The sequence below is a fragment of the Euprymna scolopes genome, chromosome 19 (genome assembly GCF_053919585.1).
Source record: "Euprymna scolopes isolate OS-2025 chromosome 19, ASM5391958v1, whole genome shotgun sequence".
NCBI lineage: Eukaryota > Metazoa > Mollusca > Cephalopoda > Sepiida > Sepiolidae > Euprymna > Euprymna scolopes.
The window spans coordinates 8,938,177-8,956,455 of NC_136500.1; the positions used below are offsets into that span (position 1 = coordinate 8,938,177).

Here is an 18,279-nt window from a genome sequence, read left to right on the forward strand (position 1 = left end):
GTGAGCTTCGAAATATCCCATGTTGTGTGGAACATCGTCGAATCAATCTTTATGGATGCTCGCACTCGTTACCTATTCTCATTTGTGGCAGAACTGGCAAGGCGGATGCTCAAACAAGATCTACGCTGGGCCCATTTGGCGGCGGGAATCGCTGTGCCAATGGCGAACGTATCATTAACTTCGCGGTGAACAATCACCTCATTGTCTCCAATACGAAGTTTCAGCATCCAAATCATCATCTGGTGACGTGGTACTCGAATGACGGTGTCACGGCGAACCAGATAGACCACATTTTGATACGCAAACGCTGGGTAAGCAATATGCGTGACTGCCGCGCTTACAGAGGTGCTGAAACAGGAAATACCCATAGATCGGATCATGTCCTTATTAGAGCCAAGCTCACAATGCGACTGAAGGCCAACAAACACGTTTCCCGTCAAAAACGTCTTGATATCACGAAGCTGAAAGTGGACGACACTGCGACTCAGTTTCGACTGGACCTACGCAACCGAATCAATGGTGTACAACCAGAAGAATCGGTGGAAGATATATGGAAAGCACTCAAAAAGGACGTCACTGAAGCAGCGGCCAACACCGTGGGTTTCACAAAGCGTCGTCAAAAAGACTGGATCTCGAGTCGAACGGTGAAATTGGGTGAGGACGCTAAACGTGCCAGACTCAACGGAGATGCCAACTATCGTCGCCTTCGCCGAGAAACAACGCACTCTGCCCGCAACGACCGCAATGTCTACTGGCACAATATCGCAACTGACATGGAACATGCGGCCTCTGTAGGGGGCTCCCGCAAGTTATATCAACTATTGAAGTCCAGCACACAGACGAGGTCATCCGTGAGCGAATCCATCCGCAACAGTGAAGGTGAAATCATTACTGAGCTAAACGCACGATTGGATCGGTGGCACGAGCACTTCCGTGAACTCCTGAACCACCTACAATACCAGGTCAAAACACCCCCACCGATGTAGATCTCTACGATTGCTCGTCGGATACCCCCAGCCATGAAGAAAGCAGAGCCGTCATTGCCAAGATGAAGAATAACAAAGCTCCAGGCGAGGACGGTATCCCGGCTGAGGTCTACAAGACCGGAATCGATGAATTAACCCCTCGCCTACACCAGCTGATTTCTGAGATTTGGAATAGTGGGGAGATTCCCCAAGATTGGAGTGACGCCATCCTTCTTCCCTTTTTTAAGAAGGATGACAAACGGGCATGTAGTAACTACAGAGGCATCAGCCTTATAGATGTCGCTGCCAAAGTCTTCACTACCCTCATTCTGAGACGGTTTCAATACGAAAGGGACAGAAGGACTCGTCCTAACCAATGCGGATTCCGACCTGGCCGCGGATGCGTCGACCAAATATTCACGCTGAGGCGAGCCTTGGAACAGCGCTGGTGCTACCAACAGCGTACAATCGTATGCTTTATCGACTTCGCTGCCGCTTTTGACTCGGTCGACCGCGGTACCCTGTGGAGAGTGATGGAAACAGATGGTATCCCCCCGAAGCTACTAAACTTGATCAAGGCCTACTACCATCGGACTCGCACGCGTGTCCGCTGTTATGGCCAGGACTCCTCTTTCTTCAACGTCAGCAGTGGTGTCCGCCAGGGATGCGCGCTCTCGCCCACTCTTTTCAATTACGCTATTGATTGGATCATGGAGCAGGCGCTGCCTGGATATCCTGGCGTCGTGTTGGGGCGTAACTTTCATCTCGCCGATTTGGACTACGCGGACGATATTGCGGTTCTCGGGGAGAGCTACAGAGACATACAGACAGTGCTGAACCGAATCCAGGAGAAGGCAGCTGCCATCGGCATGAGAATCAACGCCAGCAAGACGAAGATTCTATCGGCTGGCATCCCCCAAGCAGAAAGGTCCTCTGTCACTCTCAACGGGGAAACCCTCGAGGACACGGATAGCTTCAAATACCTGAGCTGCACGTTCATTGGTACCGGTCAAGGCATGAATGAGATTGAAGCGCGCATTAATGCCGCACGAGCTGCCTTTTGTCGACTCCAAAGGCGATTATGGTCACGGCCTGAAATACGTCTGAGGACAAAAATACGAATCTACCAGGTTCTCGTCCGCTCAATACTTTTGTATGGATGTGAGACCTGGCCCATACGGACTGCGGATCTGCGACGACATGAAGTTTTCGACCACTACAATCTCCGCCGCATTCTCCATGTCCGTCCCTTGGATTTCGTCGCCAACAAAGAAGTCCGGCGTCGCTGCAATCTCCAGGCAATTACTGACCTACTGCGGGCCCGACGCCTTCGATGGTTCGGCCATGCCTCTCGCTGTGATGCAGGGGTCTTTATCCACGAGGCTATCTCCCCACGTCCTCTACCCGGCTGGAAAAAAACGTGTCGGTGGCCAGCTAAGAGCGTGGCTCGGGACTATCAAAGCCGACGCTGAGCTTATTTCGGGCCCGCTCATCTATGGCCTGTCTCGTTGGAGACGTGACTGGCTATTGCTCACTCGGGATCTTGCCTCCGATCGCCGGGCTTGGGCCGCAGCGGTACGAGATGTGCATCTTCATGAAGCCGACTCAACTCCTCCAGGGTGAATGTCGTTTCAAGTACAAGTACAAGTACACCTTCGATGTTGACCTGAAATTTTACATAGATATGTTAAAGAGTGCGGTCGTTGGTTTCAAAAGAAGTGTTCCGCCTTTGTACTTTTCTCCCACAGCCCACCTCCTCCTTCGACCTGAACCTTCTGGACTACGTCTTTGGTCATACTCCGAGGACATTACCGACATTACCTTCCACAACACAAAAGTCAGCTTGATCGCCGCCATCCGTTGTATATTCGCCGAGCTCCAATGTAAAAAAAGACATACTTCCACTTCACGACCTGTATTGAGTCAGTGATTGAAGCTGAAGCTTGTTACATTTAATAAATGTTAGCACTACTACATAATGAAATTACCTGAATTGATTTTTTCAATAATTTTTTTTAATATACTTGTGAAGTTGTTTTCTTTAGGGCGATAAATGTATCGCTCTACCCTGTATACAGAATCTTTTTCTAACTAATACAATATTCGTCCTCGTCATAAGTTTATACAAACCAAAATGTTTGCAGTGTGATTTTAAAACAAACGTTTGTTTTATTTTTTTATCGTATAGCATCTCCACAAATTAATCGCACATGTATGCCAAGCATAACTACATAGAAATTTGCTATGTATCAGTTTCAAACAACAATCATCCTATATTTTACTATTTCATTAGCCAGCATGAATTTGCGAACAAATCACTTAGCGACTCTCTCGACGAAGGCAACCTTTCTAGGGCAATTGATCTTTACATATCTAAGGCATTTGATACGGTATGACATAAAGGTTTACTTCACAACATCTCCAACTATAGTATAGCTGGAAATATCAATTATTAAATCATTTCTCGCTGATAGCTTCATAAGAGTAGTAGTCGATGGGCAAAAATCAGAAGCTCACAGTATTAATGCTGGAGTCCCTTAGCGGTCCATCCTGGGCCCAACTCTCTTCCTGGTCTACATTAATAGTCTTCCAAACCACACCCTTACATCATTCATAGACATTTATGCTGATGACCCTACCATCTATGGTAGCACATCTAAGGTCATAAACCACCCCTTTCCCTGGAGTATTGCTGTTGTCTAATTCGAGAAATTCTCAAAAGAGGGCAGGCTTTCAATTTGCAGAAAAGCTATGTTACTAAATATTTACTAGTTCATTGTGTTCGTGATGTACTTGTGCTGTATTAATGTCCTAAAGTTACATTTAAATAACAATTTTCCATTGTGCGGACTTTCTTTTTGTCGCCTCAATTTGAAGTTATTTTTTTAAATTGACGTGAAAACTAGAATATTTCAATTAAACGTAAAATATGAACAGGTAAAATTATAAAATAATAAAAGGCCAATCAAATGAGGTACAGTTAGATTAAATTTAGCTTAAATTTGCATTTTTTGAAATAATTACAAGTGCGGGCTTTCTTTTTGCCGCCTATATATATATATATATATATATATATATATATATATATAAAGTATAATTATCTACTAACAGCTGCTTCGTCGTCTACGTTGCTGAATCTAATGAGATTCGAAATCGGGACCCCATGATAAGAAGCCTAAACTTCTACCTCGCGGCTACCTCACAAAACAGGTAAAAACATATCCCTCCCTCTCTCTCTGTTTCTTTGATTCTCTCTCTATCTCGCTTTGCCTCTCTTTCTCTCTCTATATATTAATATATATATATATATTAATATATATATATATATATATATATATATATATATATATAGTTATTACTATTATCATGATTATTATTTTTATGATTATTATATGATGGGTTTCTAATGGTATCCTAGTCATCTTTATTGTAGTACCTTATCGTTTTGAGCAATGGCTCCTCGACTTGGGGTCGAGAATTTAGAGTGATGTCTATCATAAACACCGCATGATCAACATTCCCGAAGGAGCAACTGGTATTAGCTACAAAATCCTCAAGAACTGTAGTCAGAATTAGATCCAGAAATGACGCTTGCTAGTCCTGACGATATGAAAACTGGTCGGGAATGTTACTGTCTGTGTCTAGGAATGGGATATAGAAAAGGTATAGATAATGCGATCACCTGTGTCTGTGTAGTCAGAGGAATCTAGCGAATTATTGTGATGGACGTTAAAGTCACCAAATATATGAATTTGGGCGCTAGTTCCAATGGAGAGTGCTACATCGATGCTGTCAGAGATAGGATTGATTTGAGTACAGTACTGAGTTGATGGAGAGCTATAAAGAATATAATTTATGTTGTAAAACAAGCCTGGCAATATGATTCCAGTTTAGATTCCCTAGAAATGGGGAGGATTTTGCGAATATAGAATCAAAAGTCGTGCATATGTCTGTCAGTCTTTACGACAAAATGGAAAATAACCAGACATGTTAAAGGTGTCAGAAGAGATAGAGGAGTGTAAGTTAGTTTCACTAAGTTCTAATATATCCAGGGTGTTTGCGGGAAGATATGATTCTACGTCATCTAAGTTAGTTCTAAGTCCGCGAATATTTGTAATTACTAGCCTCAAAAGAAGGTGAATTGTTCGTGTGCGTGTCTGGTTGGTTATTATCTTAAATTGATCTGTTATTTTATTTTATTTCGTAAGGTAGAGGTGCTAGACAAAGCGGATATGCATAGCTACCATCATGTAACACAAGTAGACCATCAGCCGACTGCTCACTCACAGGGATGTGGCTTCAAGAATACTCATCAGAGATGAGTGCAAAATCAGTTTTCGATGCACGACATAGCACTACAAACATCCGGATATTATACAGTGATGATAAAGCAGCCACTCTAAGCGCTACCAAAGAGTATGGACTTCTGTACCGTCAGTCGGTAACAACAGCCTGTAACTGTCAAACCGGTACCCTAGAAACTTGTTACAAACTACAAACAGACACAGTAATTGGATTACTTAACGGGGCGGTTCTTTAATATTTTATTTTACGTTGGAGTTCAAAACTACCAAATTGTATTCAACTAGAAAACAGGCACACGGAAGAGAGTTCCACGGGCGTGCAGTTCTAAGAAAGAAGATTTCATATGATCTTCGATTAGGTTTAACAACATATAAAGAGTTGGGGAATTATTGACAGTGGTTTCAGTTAGACGACGTCTTCTCGTGAAAGTTCGGTGAGGCGACCATAGATTCGGGCTCAGACGAGAAATTGCCATGAAAATAACGATAAAGTAAAGAAATGCTTTCTAATATTGGAAAACAGGTTGCATAGAAGGGCATCCTTCACTAGGCTAATAAGTCTATTTTGAACTCTGTAAAGGCAAGATTTATGTTTTTAGCAGCTTCTGCCCAGGTGCAGCAACAGTAATCCATACCTGGACGTACCTGGTTTTTATATCTATAGATAATTGCATCAGCAGTGAGATATCTAATGGAGCAGTAGAAGGATCCTACCATTTTTATAGCGACCTTGAAATGTTATTTGATTTCACATCAGGAGTAAAAGCCAAGCCCAGAAGCTTGTCAAAACATGGGTAGAGATTTGAAATGAGCTTCAGGTGTTAGTTTTTTCTGTGGATCATCAGTACTTTGGCCTATCTTCGTTCAAGAGATATAGAGTTGCTACTTAATGTAGATCACTTTGAGTGAAAGTACAGAATATGGCTATTAAGTATCAATCTCATAGTAAAGCTGTAGAATATAGATATACGTTATAAGATGAGAAATTCTTTTCAATCGATACCTATAGATGTTTAGTATAGATATTTTAAAAGTCACTCTTCTAGTGTTAAGGACCGGAAGCTAAATCCGCGTCTCCCAAAGTACGTTCAAAGCATATACGTTTTAAGCAGGGTTGGGAGGGTGCAATTTGTTATTTGTCCAGCTGAAACAGGAGAGATGATATAACTTACAAGATTACAGTATTAATATACATTACTATACACAGCGATTTAGATAGTGTTTAGTAGAATGAGGATATGGAAAATGTTTGTCATGCAAAGCAGACCTATGCAGTTATCTTGGAACCAATGTACTAGTCATTTGGAAAAAAAATTGTGTTAGTTATTTTAGTATCACATGTATGTAACTATATACGTGCGGCCACTATAGTCCTTATATTTAGGCAACGTCTAGTCAAGGAATCAGAATTTGTAATTTTTAAAAAGAGGCGAAGAAATATTAGTAATTAAAAGCAGGAAAGCAAATTTAGGTGAAGAAGCAAAAACTTTACAATACTTAGTATATAAATAAGTAATTAAGATAAGAAGCTTTCTTTTCTAAGAAAGTTTCAATTACACGTTTTGTTCAACAAGATTTCTATTTCTTTTCAACCTTTAGCCAATACTTTAGGAGGCATTTGATGATTTTTTTGTAAATTTATATTTTAGTTTGATTCAGCACGAAATAATATGGACGATTAGAGTTAAGTACATTATGAAACAACTTAACAATAAAGGTCGAAACCAATCAGGTAAGTATAGGTAACATTTTTTTCTGTTTGTGAGAGAAATATTAAGGAAATGAGGATTCAGTGTTCGTTGCCCTTATCAGGAATCGAGTCCAGACACAGTGTCTACAGCGAGTTCCTCAAAATGTAACAACACCTGGCTAATAAAGGATACGTATAGAAAGTGGGCAGAGCCTAGTTTCCTCTTATGTGGTAAACGTTTGCAACTGGGGAATTCGTAAATATCACTAGCTTCTGGAAGGTTGCTGACTTCCTCCCGCAGTGTAACGGTGCAATATCATAGAATAAAACAATAGGTTTAAATAAGAGATTTCACTCTCTCAGATGAGTAACAAGATTTACGGATCAATTACGCGGAAGGGGTAGCCATGCGCCAAGGTTCAATACCAGATTTATTTGAGAGATGATCGGTATCATATTTAAATAGAATTCTGTCGCCTTCTACCCAGAAAGATATAGAATTCATATATTAAGTATTATACTGAAATAAAGTCCTGCTCGCTTCAAAAGTTAAAAAAAACGGGAAGATCTCATTTACATTAAATACGATAATGTAATTTTGTATCAATTAAATACATCGTACGATTTTGTATGAATTTAGATTCGAAAAACTCGTTTACAACTGGTTAGAAATTAATATAAATACAATAAATGCAATATTAAAATACACAGAGTCGGTTAAGTATTAAGGTTTAACTAGTTAAGAATAATAAATACTGCAGAAGGAAAGGCAGTGTTTTTAGAGTTAAAATACCGGTGCAATTTAAATTTGGAAACTTCTCCCGTTTTCACGGTTGACGATTTTTTATCGTAGATATTCAAGATAAAGAGATTTAGAGGACTAGCTATTATAAGAGCACATTTGACAAGGAAAATATCTAAAAACTACAAAATGAGTATAATAAAATGTTCAGCGTTTAAGTCAAACTGAAATAAAGAGTGTCCCAAAAGAAGCTGATGGTAAAAAATTCATACCTTTCTTAATTTTTGATGTTTTTCTTTTATTTGTTAAGATCATCTAGAGTAACCCTTCCAAGGTCATCATGAGTTGATACACTACCGAGGATCGCATATTTATCGTAGAGTTGTATTTTCGGTTGAATGAGTCAATATCAGAAACTCAAAGAAAATTACGACGAAACTTAAGAAACACAATAAATTACCCTACTCCCAATGCAATAACAGCTATAGTGGCTCGATTTCATAAGCAAGGGTCTGTATGTGACCTCCCAAAATCTGGTAGACCCCGTACGGCAAGAAGTGATTACAATCGTCAGAGATTAGCAGAGAGTGTTGCCGAGGATCCATCCACATCAGTAAAAAGGAGAGCAAGTCATATTGAGGTCTCTCAATCATCTCACCACAGAATGATTCACGAAGAGGGCAAATTTCCATATATATTAATTGGTGCAACAGCTTCAACCAATGACAATGGACAATGTCCTGCAGAGAGCACAAGAGTGTGAAAATGAAAATGGTGGACATTTGAGTTACATCATTTTTCATAACTAAAATTATACCTTGTGAAAAACATACCATAGATTAAGTTGTGTAAATAAAAATAGAATAAGTAGACTATGATATTTTACTTCATCTCAGAACATTAGGGGGGGCTCCTCTACCTACATATGAGAAGTTGTAAGCATAACTAAAATATTGAGGAACTTAATCAAATTCAAAATCCGTCGGCTTTTTTGCGACACCCTGTAAAATAAAATGATTGCAATGTTCAACTGATTAGGATATTAAACAAATTGATTTAATAAATAAAATTAATAGAAAAATGGCTTACTTTCTGACTCAGAAAAATAACCTGCTTTCTTCTCTGGTAAGAACGCAAAATAAAGTAAAACTTTTCAGCATGTCTTGTCCATGTCAAGTACTTAAAGACCTGATAGGAGGGTGCGGGTGTAATCTTTGCATGGTTCTGTATTTTTGTTTATTTTAAAAACTTTTTTCCACTCGCGAAGGCCGTGACTTTATTATTTCTTAATGAACATCTGTTAATAGAATAGCTTGTTAAATGCCACTGCAGTGTTTGAATATATTACTGCCAAAATATGCAGTGCCGTTTGCTTAGGTGATAAGACGGCATCAAGGGAAAACCGTATTAAACAACCAAAGACAAAACATAAACAGACAAAATGGTGATTGACTTTCTTAATAAAACAAAACATTTTTATTTTCCTCTAGTTGATCATAATCCTCACAATAATAGCATCAGTGAAGACAATTTGAAATTGGCAACTTTATTTGACGCCTAACAAAAATATTTTTTACAAAAAAACACTGAATTGTTACAGACGTGTATGAAACAGGCCATGTGATTCATGACTAATAGTGTTAGATTTGCCCAGTGGCTATTTTACTAAACAGGCTCGTAGTTAGGTGACCTGATTAATTATTTTGTGCAGAAACTCCTAAAAGTCAGGGGCTATCCTTTTCATTTTTTCACTATTGTTATGGTAAACCTAAATTAATTAATAGTTATTACCGTAAGTCATTTCTCAATAGACTGTAACCACATAAAATACCTATGATCATATACTTCAGTTTAAAAATTAAGTTTGATTAGAAAAAACATAATTTTCCTTTAGATTGTTCAAATTAATTCATCAAGTGAATAACGTTTGAAACTGCTTCACTAAAACATTTATTCCCAGTTTATATTACTTGTGAGATATATTTTAGCCACTCTACAAAAGCTAACTCGTTTTTTCTGTAGCTCTTTTTTCTTTCCATATCAAGTATCATATTAATAAAAAAAACAACAGAATATGCAGTAGTGCAACAATTCATTAGAAATAATAGACAATATTGTCTTAAGATATTAAAGAGCGGAGACGGCATGTTATATATTATCAAGTCGACGGGTGAAATTATGTTTTAAAATAATTCAATTACATTTTTACTTGTTAATTTCACTTGTAATTAACGCTTAATAAATTCGTCTTTAAACAATTTTGATTTGCATTTATACATCTTGATGTTACTTTATTTTTCCTTTAAACTCCAAACAAGACTCAGTGCAATAAGGGACTACTATATAGGACAACGTTTGTAGGAATACTATTTAGGCAGTTGGGCAGCAGATTTGTGCTTACATAAGACTTGAACTTTTGTATGTAAGTACAGTCGGGGAAGCAGGAAACCGGAAGGGAATTCCAAACTCTATCAGTTGAAGGCTAGAAATATGTTTAGAGATATCTACAATCTAAGCGTGGGGTTTTGCTTCTTTTCTGGTTAGACGGGGGGATTTACGGCGAGGCGCACATGGGTTTGGAGTTTTTCAGAGTATTTTCTCATAAAAATATGGACGGTAATACAGCATGTCATCGGTAGGAAAGAATGAGTTTTGTTGACAGCAACGGACCTTATAGGTTTTCCTTTTTGAAGTACGCCTATGAGTGATAGGCATGACACACCATCCTTATTTCGTACAGCATGCATAACTCTTACTGTGTGTATTAACAATCGAGATTAGTAATGACAATACAGCATAACACATCGTAATAATCCACATTAATCAATAGTAAATATAACCAGTCATATTTATATTATTTAACTGTGGCAGTGGGAAAGATATATAAATCGATACGGATAGACAATGGAGCAGTAAGTGAAATAAGATAGGTAGATCTATTTGGCATTATGTTTTCATTATATTTTATTAATCAATTTATTTTTAGAACCAAACGTTTGCATGAATCAAAACATATCGTAATTGTTAATAGACGCTAAAACAGAAAATCGTGTTCTGTCTCCCAGTTCAATGGTAAATCAAACAATTGAGATTATCAATTCTAACCTATTGTCTTTCATTCAGTATACATGATTAAGAGATAACAAATTGCTAATCACATGTCTCTGAATAATATTAAGCCATAATATGACAATAATACATCTGATAGCATTTGAACTCAGAGTCATTATCCTGCGAGATTCATTAACTGATACAGAAACGAAGTCAACAAATCACAAATGAATATTTTAACAAACACGAACAACAACAACAAAAACAAAACAAAACGAAGAATGTATCATAGACAGCAACGCAATGCGGAAAGAATATCATTACAAATGAAAGTGAACAGGAAATCCTGCGAAGCGAGTTAATTGGAAAAAAACGAGAATAGAACTACGTTGCTAAAAGAGAAAACTAAAACAAACAAAAGACGATTTAGATTGAATACGCAGGTGACGATCAATGATAACGAAAAGGGTACGTTCACGAGAATGGGGAAGTTGTTGATGGATTGGTTTGAAAAATCTGATAGACGCTGACGCAGTAGTGGGGAAGATAAATTTTCGCTCAAAAAATAAAGTGCAAACTACTCGGAACCCACAACTTTGAACTCTGCCTTGCAGCGGAATGACAAAGATGGCTAATTTCGGACTGGCGATCAGGTGTGATGACGCTGTCAGTGTATTTGATTTAAACTCCGAGAAAGTGGCAGTAACTCGATTATCTTTGTGTTAACCCTTTCCTGGCATGAAATGGTTTGTCTAAATGATGAACTCTCTGCACTTTTTCAACAGCGTGTCTGTTTCGTGTCGTCTCACAATTTATATTTTAAATTGTAGAAACTCTTTTGGTACGTCATTTAGCGGCCTATATTTTCAGGAGAAAACGTGCTAATATACACTGCGTTTTGGAAATCCTTAACAAAACGATTTAAATGTTATATTTTTCTATATGTCTGGTAACGCTTGCTTCCCTCTCTTTTTTTTTTTTAATCGCGTTTGACATAAATATTTCTGGATGGAAGACAATTGAACTGTGCTTTTACATTTTGAACTTTAATTAAAGCCATTCTTCATAAAGACATTCAATGGTTTCCACATTACAAAATAGAATACAACAATCTCATCCGGGCGCAGAGGCTATGGAGGTAGAAAATGATATTTCCAAACAAATAGATTGTTATGTAATATAGAAACCCAGTTTTCGATAGCCTATTGATATATGAAACAAAACATATATGACCCAAACGTGTGCAGACATATTTTTAATACTCAAATATATTTATTTATTAAAACAAATCCAATATTTCGGATTATCGCAAATACTTCATGAAACTTCAGTTTAATTTTTCTTTTTTTTTTACGTCGCATTGGCGATAATTAAGCTTGGAACGTTTTCAGATGTTTTTGACGGTTGAATCATAAATACAGTATGAGAGTTGGTCAGTGAGTGTGCTATATAATATAGGAATCCACTGTTTTTAGCACGGTTGATATATACAATATAAAATTTACCGTTTTTAAGATCTTTACTAGTGCCCATATTTTTATTAAATATATTAGTACATTAATTTATTAAAACAAATTCAATATCTCAAATTATAAAGTAGATTCCTATATTATGTGACACACACACTGACGAACACTTAAACTGTGTTGAACAATCAAATATTCAACAACATCTTAAGCATTATCATCCCAGTGCGACGTAATAAAAACAAGGAAAAAAACCTTGTTGTTCCTGACTAAGAATTTCCTATAATCCGTAATATTGAATTTGTCTTTATAAATATATTTCTTTACTAAAACAATGTATGTATTAGTTTTGGTTTTTAAACAGCTAAAGTTTGATTTTTATTCTGAATAAATTTCTGTTTATTTGAAAAGGTCTGCGTAGTATTGACTTCTTTCTCCCTATGTATGTTAATTTAAACAACAGTTTTATCAGGAAGAACAACATTATTCACTAATTTATCTCACGGACGCTAACGTATCTCCCTGATTTTGGCATTTAAAATATTAACTTAGTAGATACATTGTACTTTTATTGTTGGCACCGTACCACGAGAAAGGGAAAGAGAATTGAGGAAAACACAAACTGATCCTGACGAAAATGCTGTGATCGTCAGGAATTTAATTATTTAACAAAAAATATATGATTAGTAAAAGAAATACTGTGATGTACATAAAATATATGTATTTCAATAGAAACAACACTTTTATCACGGAACAAAAATCTTCATTAATATATCTATAATATAAAGTTGAACGTCTGTGTGTGTGTGTCTGGTCACGAACAGATTCCTATATGGTTGACTATTATAGAAAAGTGGTTATATATAATAATAGCAGGTACATCGAGACACAAGAATGGGTATGTTTGATTTAGAATAATGATGATTCATTAAAAGTGTGGGGTCTGCATACGCGCCTGGTCAACAAAGTATGGAAATAAAAAAAATTACGAAAAAAATGTACAAGTGTTTTTGATATAGATGTACATAATAATAATTTGATAAGTATGTTTTAGTTAAATAGGGATGGTATAATAAAAGTGTGGGTCCTGCGCTCGCGCCTGGCCTTCATATAATGGAAATAGGAACAAACTTTAATAAATACTTTTCATATCAATCTGCGTAAGTATACTTTCATGATGTTTCAGTTTGAAGAAATAAAAATTATGGGATGTTCGTTCGCGCCTGACTTCCATAGAATGGAAATATGTCACAAAGTTCAACAAGGTTTTTAAATATAGATCCACAGAATATTGTGATAACTGTTTCAGTGTGAACAGGTATGGTTTAATAAATTATGGCGTTCATCTATTTTATTTGTACTTTCATTATATTTTGCTTTGGTTTTGATACCCCCAAATTCGAAGCTATCTCTTTACAACCCTTGATTGTCATAACCTATCATACTTTAATAAATCAGAGTCCATTTTCTGTAGGCTGTTTTTGAAATCACTCAACGACGGGTACTTTTGCTATTATATATATATATATATATATATATATATATATATATATATATATATATATATATATATACAAGTGGACTTTTAGTATGTGTTTAAGAACACATGAGTTTTAATCGAAGACAAATCTGAAAACATAATTGCTTATTGTTTTAATTATGATCGATATATATGTTTTTGAATATTGTTATATAGTTACGGGTTTAATATGCGCTCACTGATTGTAAATTAGTTTTATCGTAAAGCCTATATAAATAGAATTTGTGGAAACCTCGCTGAACTTTTCGGCGCCTTTATTTAGGCCTTTGTATTGTAACTTTATACTTTTGTCCTTACTATTTTGTTTCATTTCTGAAGCTAATACTTGTTTGAACAATGCACATTTGATCGATTTGAGTACCGTATTATTATTCCTAAATAACATATGCTATAATAACCGCTATCTTTGTGCATTGTGGCATGTTTGTATATCAGGGTAAAAATCAAAGTTTGTATTAAATTGATGAAGCAGTTTATTCCCTTATGCCTTCCTATTACACTATGTTTTATATATGTTTCTGATTTTATTTCGTAAATATTAAGCATTATCATAATTAAATTTTTCTAAATGCAAGGAAAAATGCAAAAATAAACATCACACTGGTACAACTAACCTATAAGACTCTGTAAAAAAGGGAAAACTTTTTGATATGACATCATTTCAGGATACACCATATCTCCAAGAAAACATGAGATAGTAACGTAAGTTTACAACGGAGTTTATAAAGTACATCACGATCAGACAATTCTAGTATAAATTTAAAGAGTATGAACCTGTTTAGAGATTAAAAATCGTAAGTATGTACTTCGTATGAATCTGCAATGAGTTAATTCACCCCAAACACGACACAAGGGCACTAAATCGTGGGGGTTAACTACTTTACACCAAATTTCCAAATATTCTACTTAGGGAGTTTAGCAGCGAGATGTCTGTTTGCATGACACTTGAATTTCTGCTGGTAAGTAGAGTCAGGGCAGCAGGTGCCGGGAGGGAAAATCAAATTTCATCAATCCGAGTGAAAAAGACATCCGAGTAGATTTTACGGCATCTAGGGATCTCTATACTGTAGAGGTGAGATTTTGTCATATTTGTCGAAAGTATTGCCGTCGAGAGGTGCTAGTGCTTTGAGGTATTCAGAGGATATACCATTGAAATACTTGATCAACAGCCTTAGAGATGCTAAGTTTAGACGACTTGTTTGTGAACTCTATCAAAGGGCGAGAGGCTAGCAGCAGAGCAACCAGAGCAGATGTGACAACAGTATTCCACGAATGGCGAATGGTGGTTTCTAGAGATACAGAATGTTCTCAAGTGTGCCTAATATTTTTAGCACGGCAAGTAAAAGCCAACATCCTCGCATCATCCGTGGAAATTTCCTCTGTTTTTTTTCCTAATTTATGTTGTCTCTGAATGTTAAGCATAGGAGCTTCACGGAAGAATTTTTAGGCAGTATCATTAACCATGCCAATCAGTAGTTGAGACAATTTCTTGTAATTATTAAAGGAAATAAGCTTAGTCCTAGGGGCATTGAACGTTACCAACCAGTTGCAACCCAATTACACTAAAGGCTAGACATATTCCATTAGAGTTTCAACCATTTCCCCCGATATGTTTTCATTGCTCTGGTTTTTTATATATGGCGTGGTATCATCAGCAATTGTCCCCATCTCAGAAGAGATGTTACCTTGGAAGTCGTTTGTGAATATCAGGAATAATAAAGGTCTAAGGATTGATTCCTGTAGCGCACCTGCATTGGAATCATGTTGTTGTTTAGATGCACAACTATGAAGGATACCCTTATTTATGTTTTATCAAAGAACTATTTAGTTATGTTAAGTATACGTCCAACAATGTCAAATGATTTGATTTTCCTAAAAAGACCATCGCACAAACTCTGTACAAATGTCTTTGATATGTTTCGGGCTACTGCGCTAACTACTCCTGCCTTATCCAGTGCTTTGTATATACATTCAAATCTCACGGTTAAGATATATGCAGTAATATAGAATTTTCAAAATTTATACTGTCAGTCAAATAAAAGTCTATTGTCTATTAGGTGTTTGACTAATGGTGTTTTATTTGGGGCTCAAAGATTAGATGGAGGCTAATAAAGCGAAAATTTGGTGATTCAGTCTATTCGTCAGGATTCGTGTAAACTGGTACAACAGAAGTATTTTCTAGCAGTCGGGAAAGCAAGATTCGTTAAGACATTTGTTAAAGAGCTTGGAGAGAACCGGAGCAAACACAGCGATGCATTCTTTAGTAGTATAACAAGAATAAGATCGATCCCATCTGTAGTCGAAGTGTATAATTTTGTTGTGGTATCACGAACCAGGAGAATCGGTGATTTTCAGATCTTCGATTGCGGCTACTGTCCGCAGACAGAAATTTGGGAGTGGTGGCATGCGGGGTCTAAAGTGGAATTGGAGGGAAAACTTTGGGCAAGCACATTTGTCTTTTCTGTTGGTGTGCAGAAAATGTCAAGATTGCTGGAAAGTAAGGGTGTTTTCAATTACCGATTATTTACTATATGGTTATAAATTTTCCAGAAATCACGAGCTCTTTATTTCTGCGACTCGCTGTGTTTTCTGTTTATTCAGAATTTATTCTCTAGGCTGTGGCTATTTCTCTCGTACAATTATTTCTAGCTTCTAAAAGGGTTGCCTATTTGTATTGGAATTATGTCGGAAACGGGATGCCAGCTGAACGATCAGAAGAGACTTAATCTGGAGATTATGATTTGAGAAAGTTATCAATTGCTGCTTTGAACCATTCAGTAGCCTCATTTACACACACTCATGAAAGGGGCGCAAAGATACTATTCCATGATGAGCCTTTGATGTGATCACTGATGGCTTTCCAATAAGTCTTCTTTTAGTAAAATGCCGTCTTGACTAATGGTTCCTCAGCTTGATGTTTACAGTTTAGGATGAATTCTACCATTATCACAAAGAGCTGGGCATTCTCAAGTGAAAGCATTGGTTACACAATCACTGGGAGTTGTGGTCAGACGTAGTTCTAGAAATGAGATGTGTTTGTCCTGTCGAGCTGAGAGAGGCATCGTACCGTAAGTATTTGTTATAGAGAATGATACATATTATGCTACCAGCTGCGTCTGCGTAAGTAATGAAAGCATGCCAATTATTGTGGTGAGCATTGAAGTCTCAAAATACATATACGTGAACGCTTTTATCTAGTGAGTGCTGCATTTATGCTGTTAGAGATTAAGTTAATTAGGGTACAGTCCAAGATCCAGGGAAAACAGAAAAAAATATAAGTAGCAAACGCTATGTTGCAGGTAGTCTAAAGCAACAAGTAACGTTGCATTTACAGTCGAACCATATTCGTTACAGCTGAAATCTTGGTCAGAGTTTCACACCGCCCGACACCGTCGAAAAGGAACAGACAAACAAAAATTAATTAATCAGACTAGACTTTACTTTCTTTTTTAAAACGATTCGTTTATTTCTATTTTCCTTCTCGTTTCGATACCAGCTATAAAGTGCCTCACTTCTACGAAGAAAGACATTTTTATACGTCTGTCTTTCTCGATCGCCTTCTTTTTTTTCTCTCAGAGCTCGTCGAGTCTTTTCATTTTTTTCTCGCGCACACTTCCTAATGAACATATGTGCTGTTTTTCTTACTACCGCTGCTGATATTTTTCATCGCGCTCAAGGGCATATATGAAGGACTGGAGGCCTGATTCTAGTATGAATTCTCTCGGAAAAGGGAAAAGTCTTTCGAATATAGACTCACAGTACATGCACATGTGTCTCTTAGTTGGAGATAACCAGACATGATTCAGTGGTTAAGAGGAATTGATGGGTGCATTTCAGTTTCACCCAGTGCTAAGAGAGCTAGAGAATTTTATATGAGAACTGATTAAACATCGTCTAAGTTAGTGTTGACCGCACAAATATTCGTGAATGCAAGCCTACAGAAAAAGCTGATTGAATTGTATTTTTGTAGTTGTCGTTGGATAAATTAAAAGTATAAAATACCAAACTCGAAAGTAAACTATCGGCCGACACTTCATCTACAGAATTGTACCGTGCAGGTCTAAGTAGTTCCATCAGCGCGGGTTCCAGGCAACAAGCAATTTACTTGCTCTTCCTGAAAGCCAAGAGGCGAGGCCTGGGAGGGTTGACTTTCTTGGTCTACACTAATCATTTTGCAGCAATCCAACAGCAATAAAAATTTATCGAAATTTCCCAGTATCTGATGAACTGATTGTCAAGGTCGGAACTTCGACTTGCGCGTACTACGAAAGTATAGAAACCACACGGATAGTCGTAGCAGTTAATTTTTGCATTTTGGAAGCGTTTATATCTTGTGCATGGGAGATGAAAATAAAACCACACGGTAAGAGATAATCTTTAATTTACTACTTGAGTCCAGACAATGTTTTTTTTTTCTTTTTGCCTGTTATATTCCATATTGTACATAACTTCCCGACGATATCTTCCTTCTGAAAACTCCCGCTGCATGTCAGAATTTCTACGAGTTTTTTTTTCACGCTA

General features: G+C 37.0%; 1 protein-coding gene across 1 annotated transcript; it reads left to right on the top strand.

The window, feature by feature from the left end:
• The first annotated feature begins 404 nt into the window (after positions 1 to 404).
• LOC145240076 (uncharacterized) lies at positions 405 to 986 on the top strand. The gene has a single exon (XM_080103699.1). It carries the CDS (start codon positions 405 to 407, stop codon positions 984 to 986), a length of 582 nt encoding a protein of 193 aa, XP_079959825.1.
• The last annotated feature ends 17,293 nt before the right edge of the window (positions 987 to 18,279 follow it).

What these genes read in the sequence shown, in the direction of transcription:
- LOC145240076 (XM_080103699.1), top strand. Translation starts at nt 405, where the DNA reads ATGCGACTGAAGGCCAACAAACACGTTTCCCGTCAAAAACGTCTTGAT.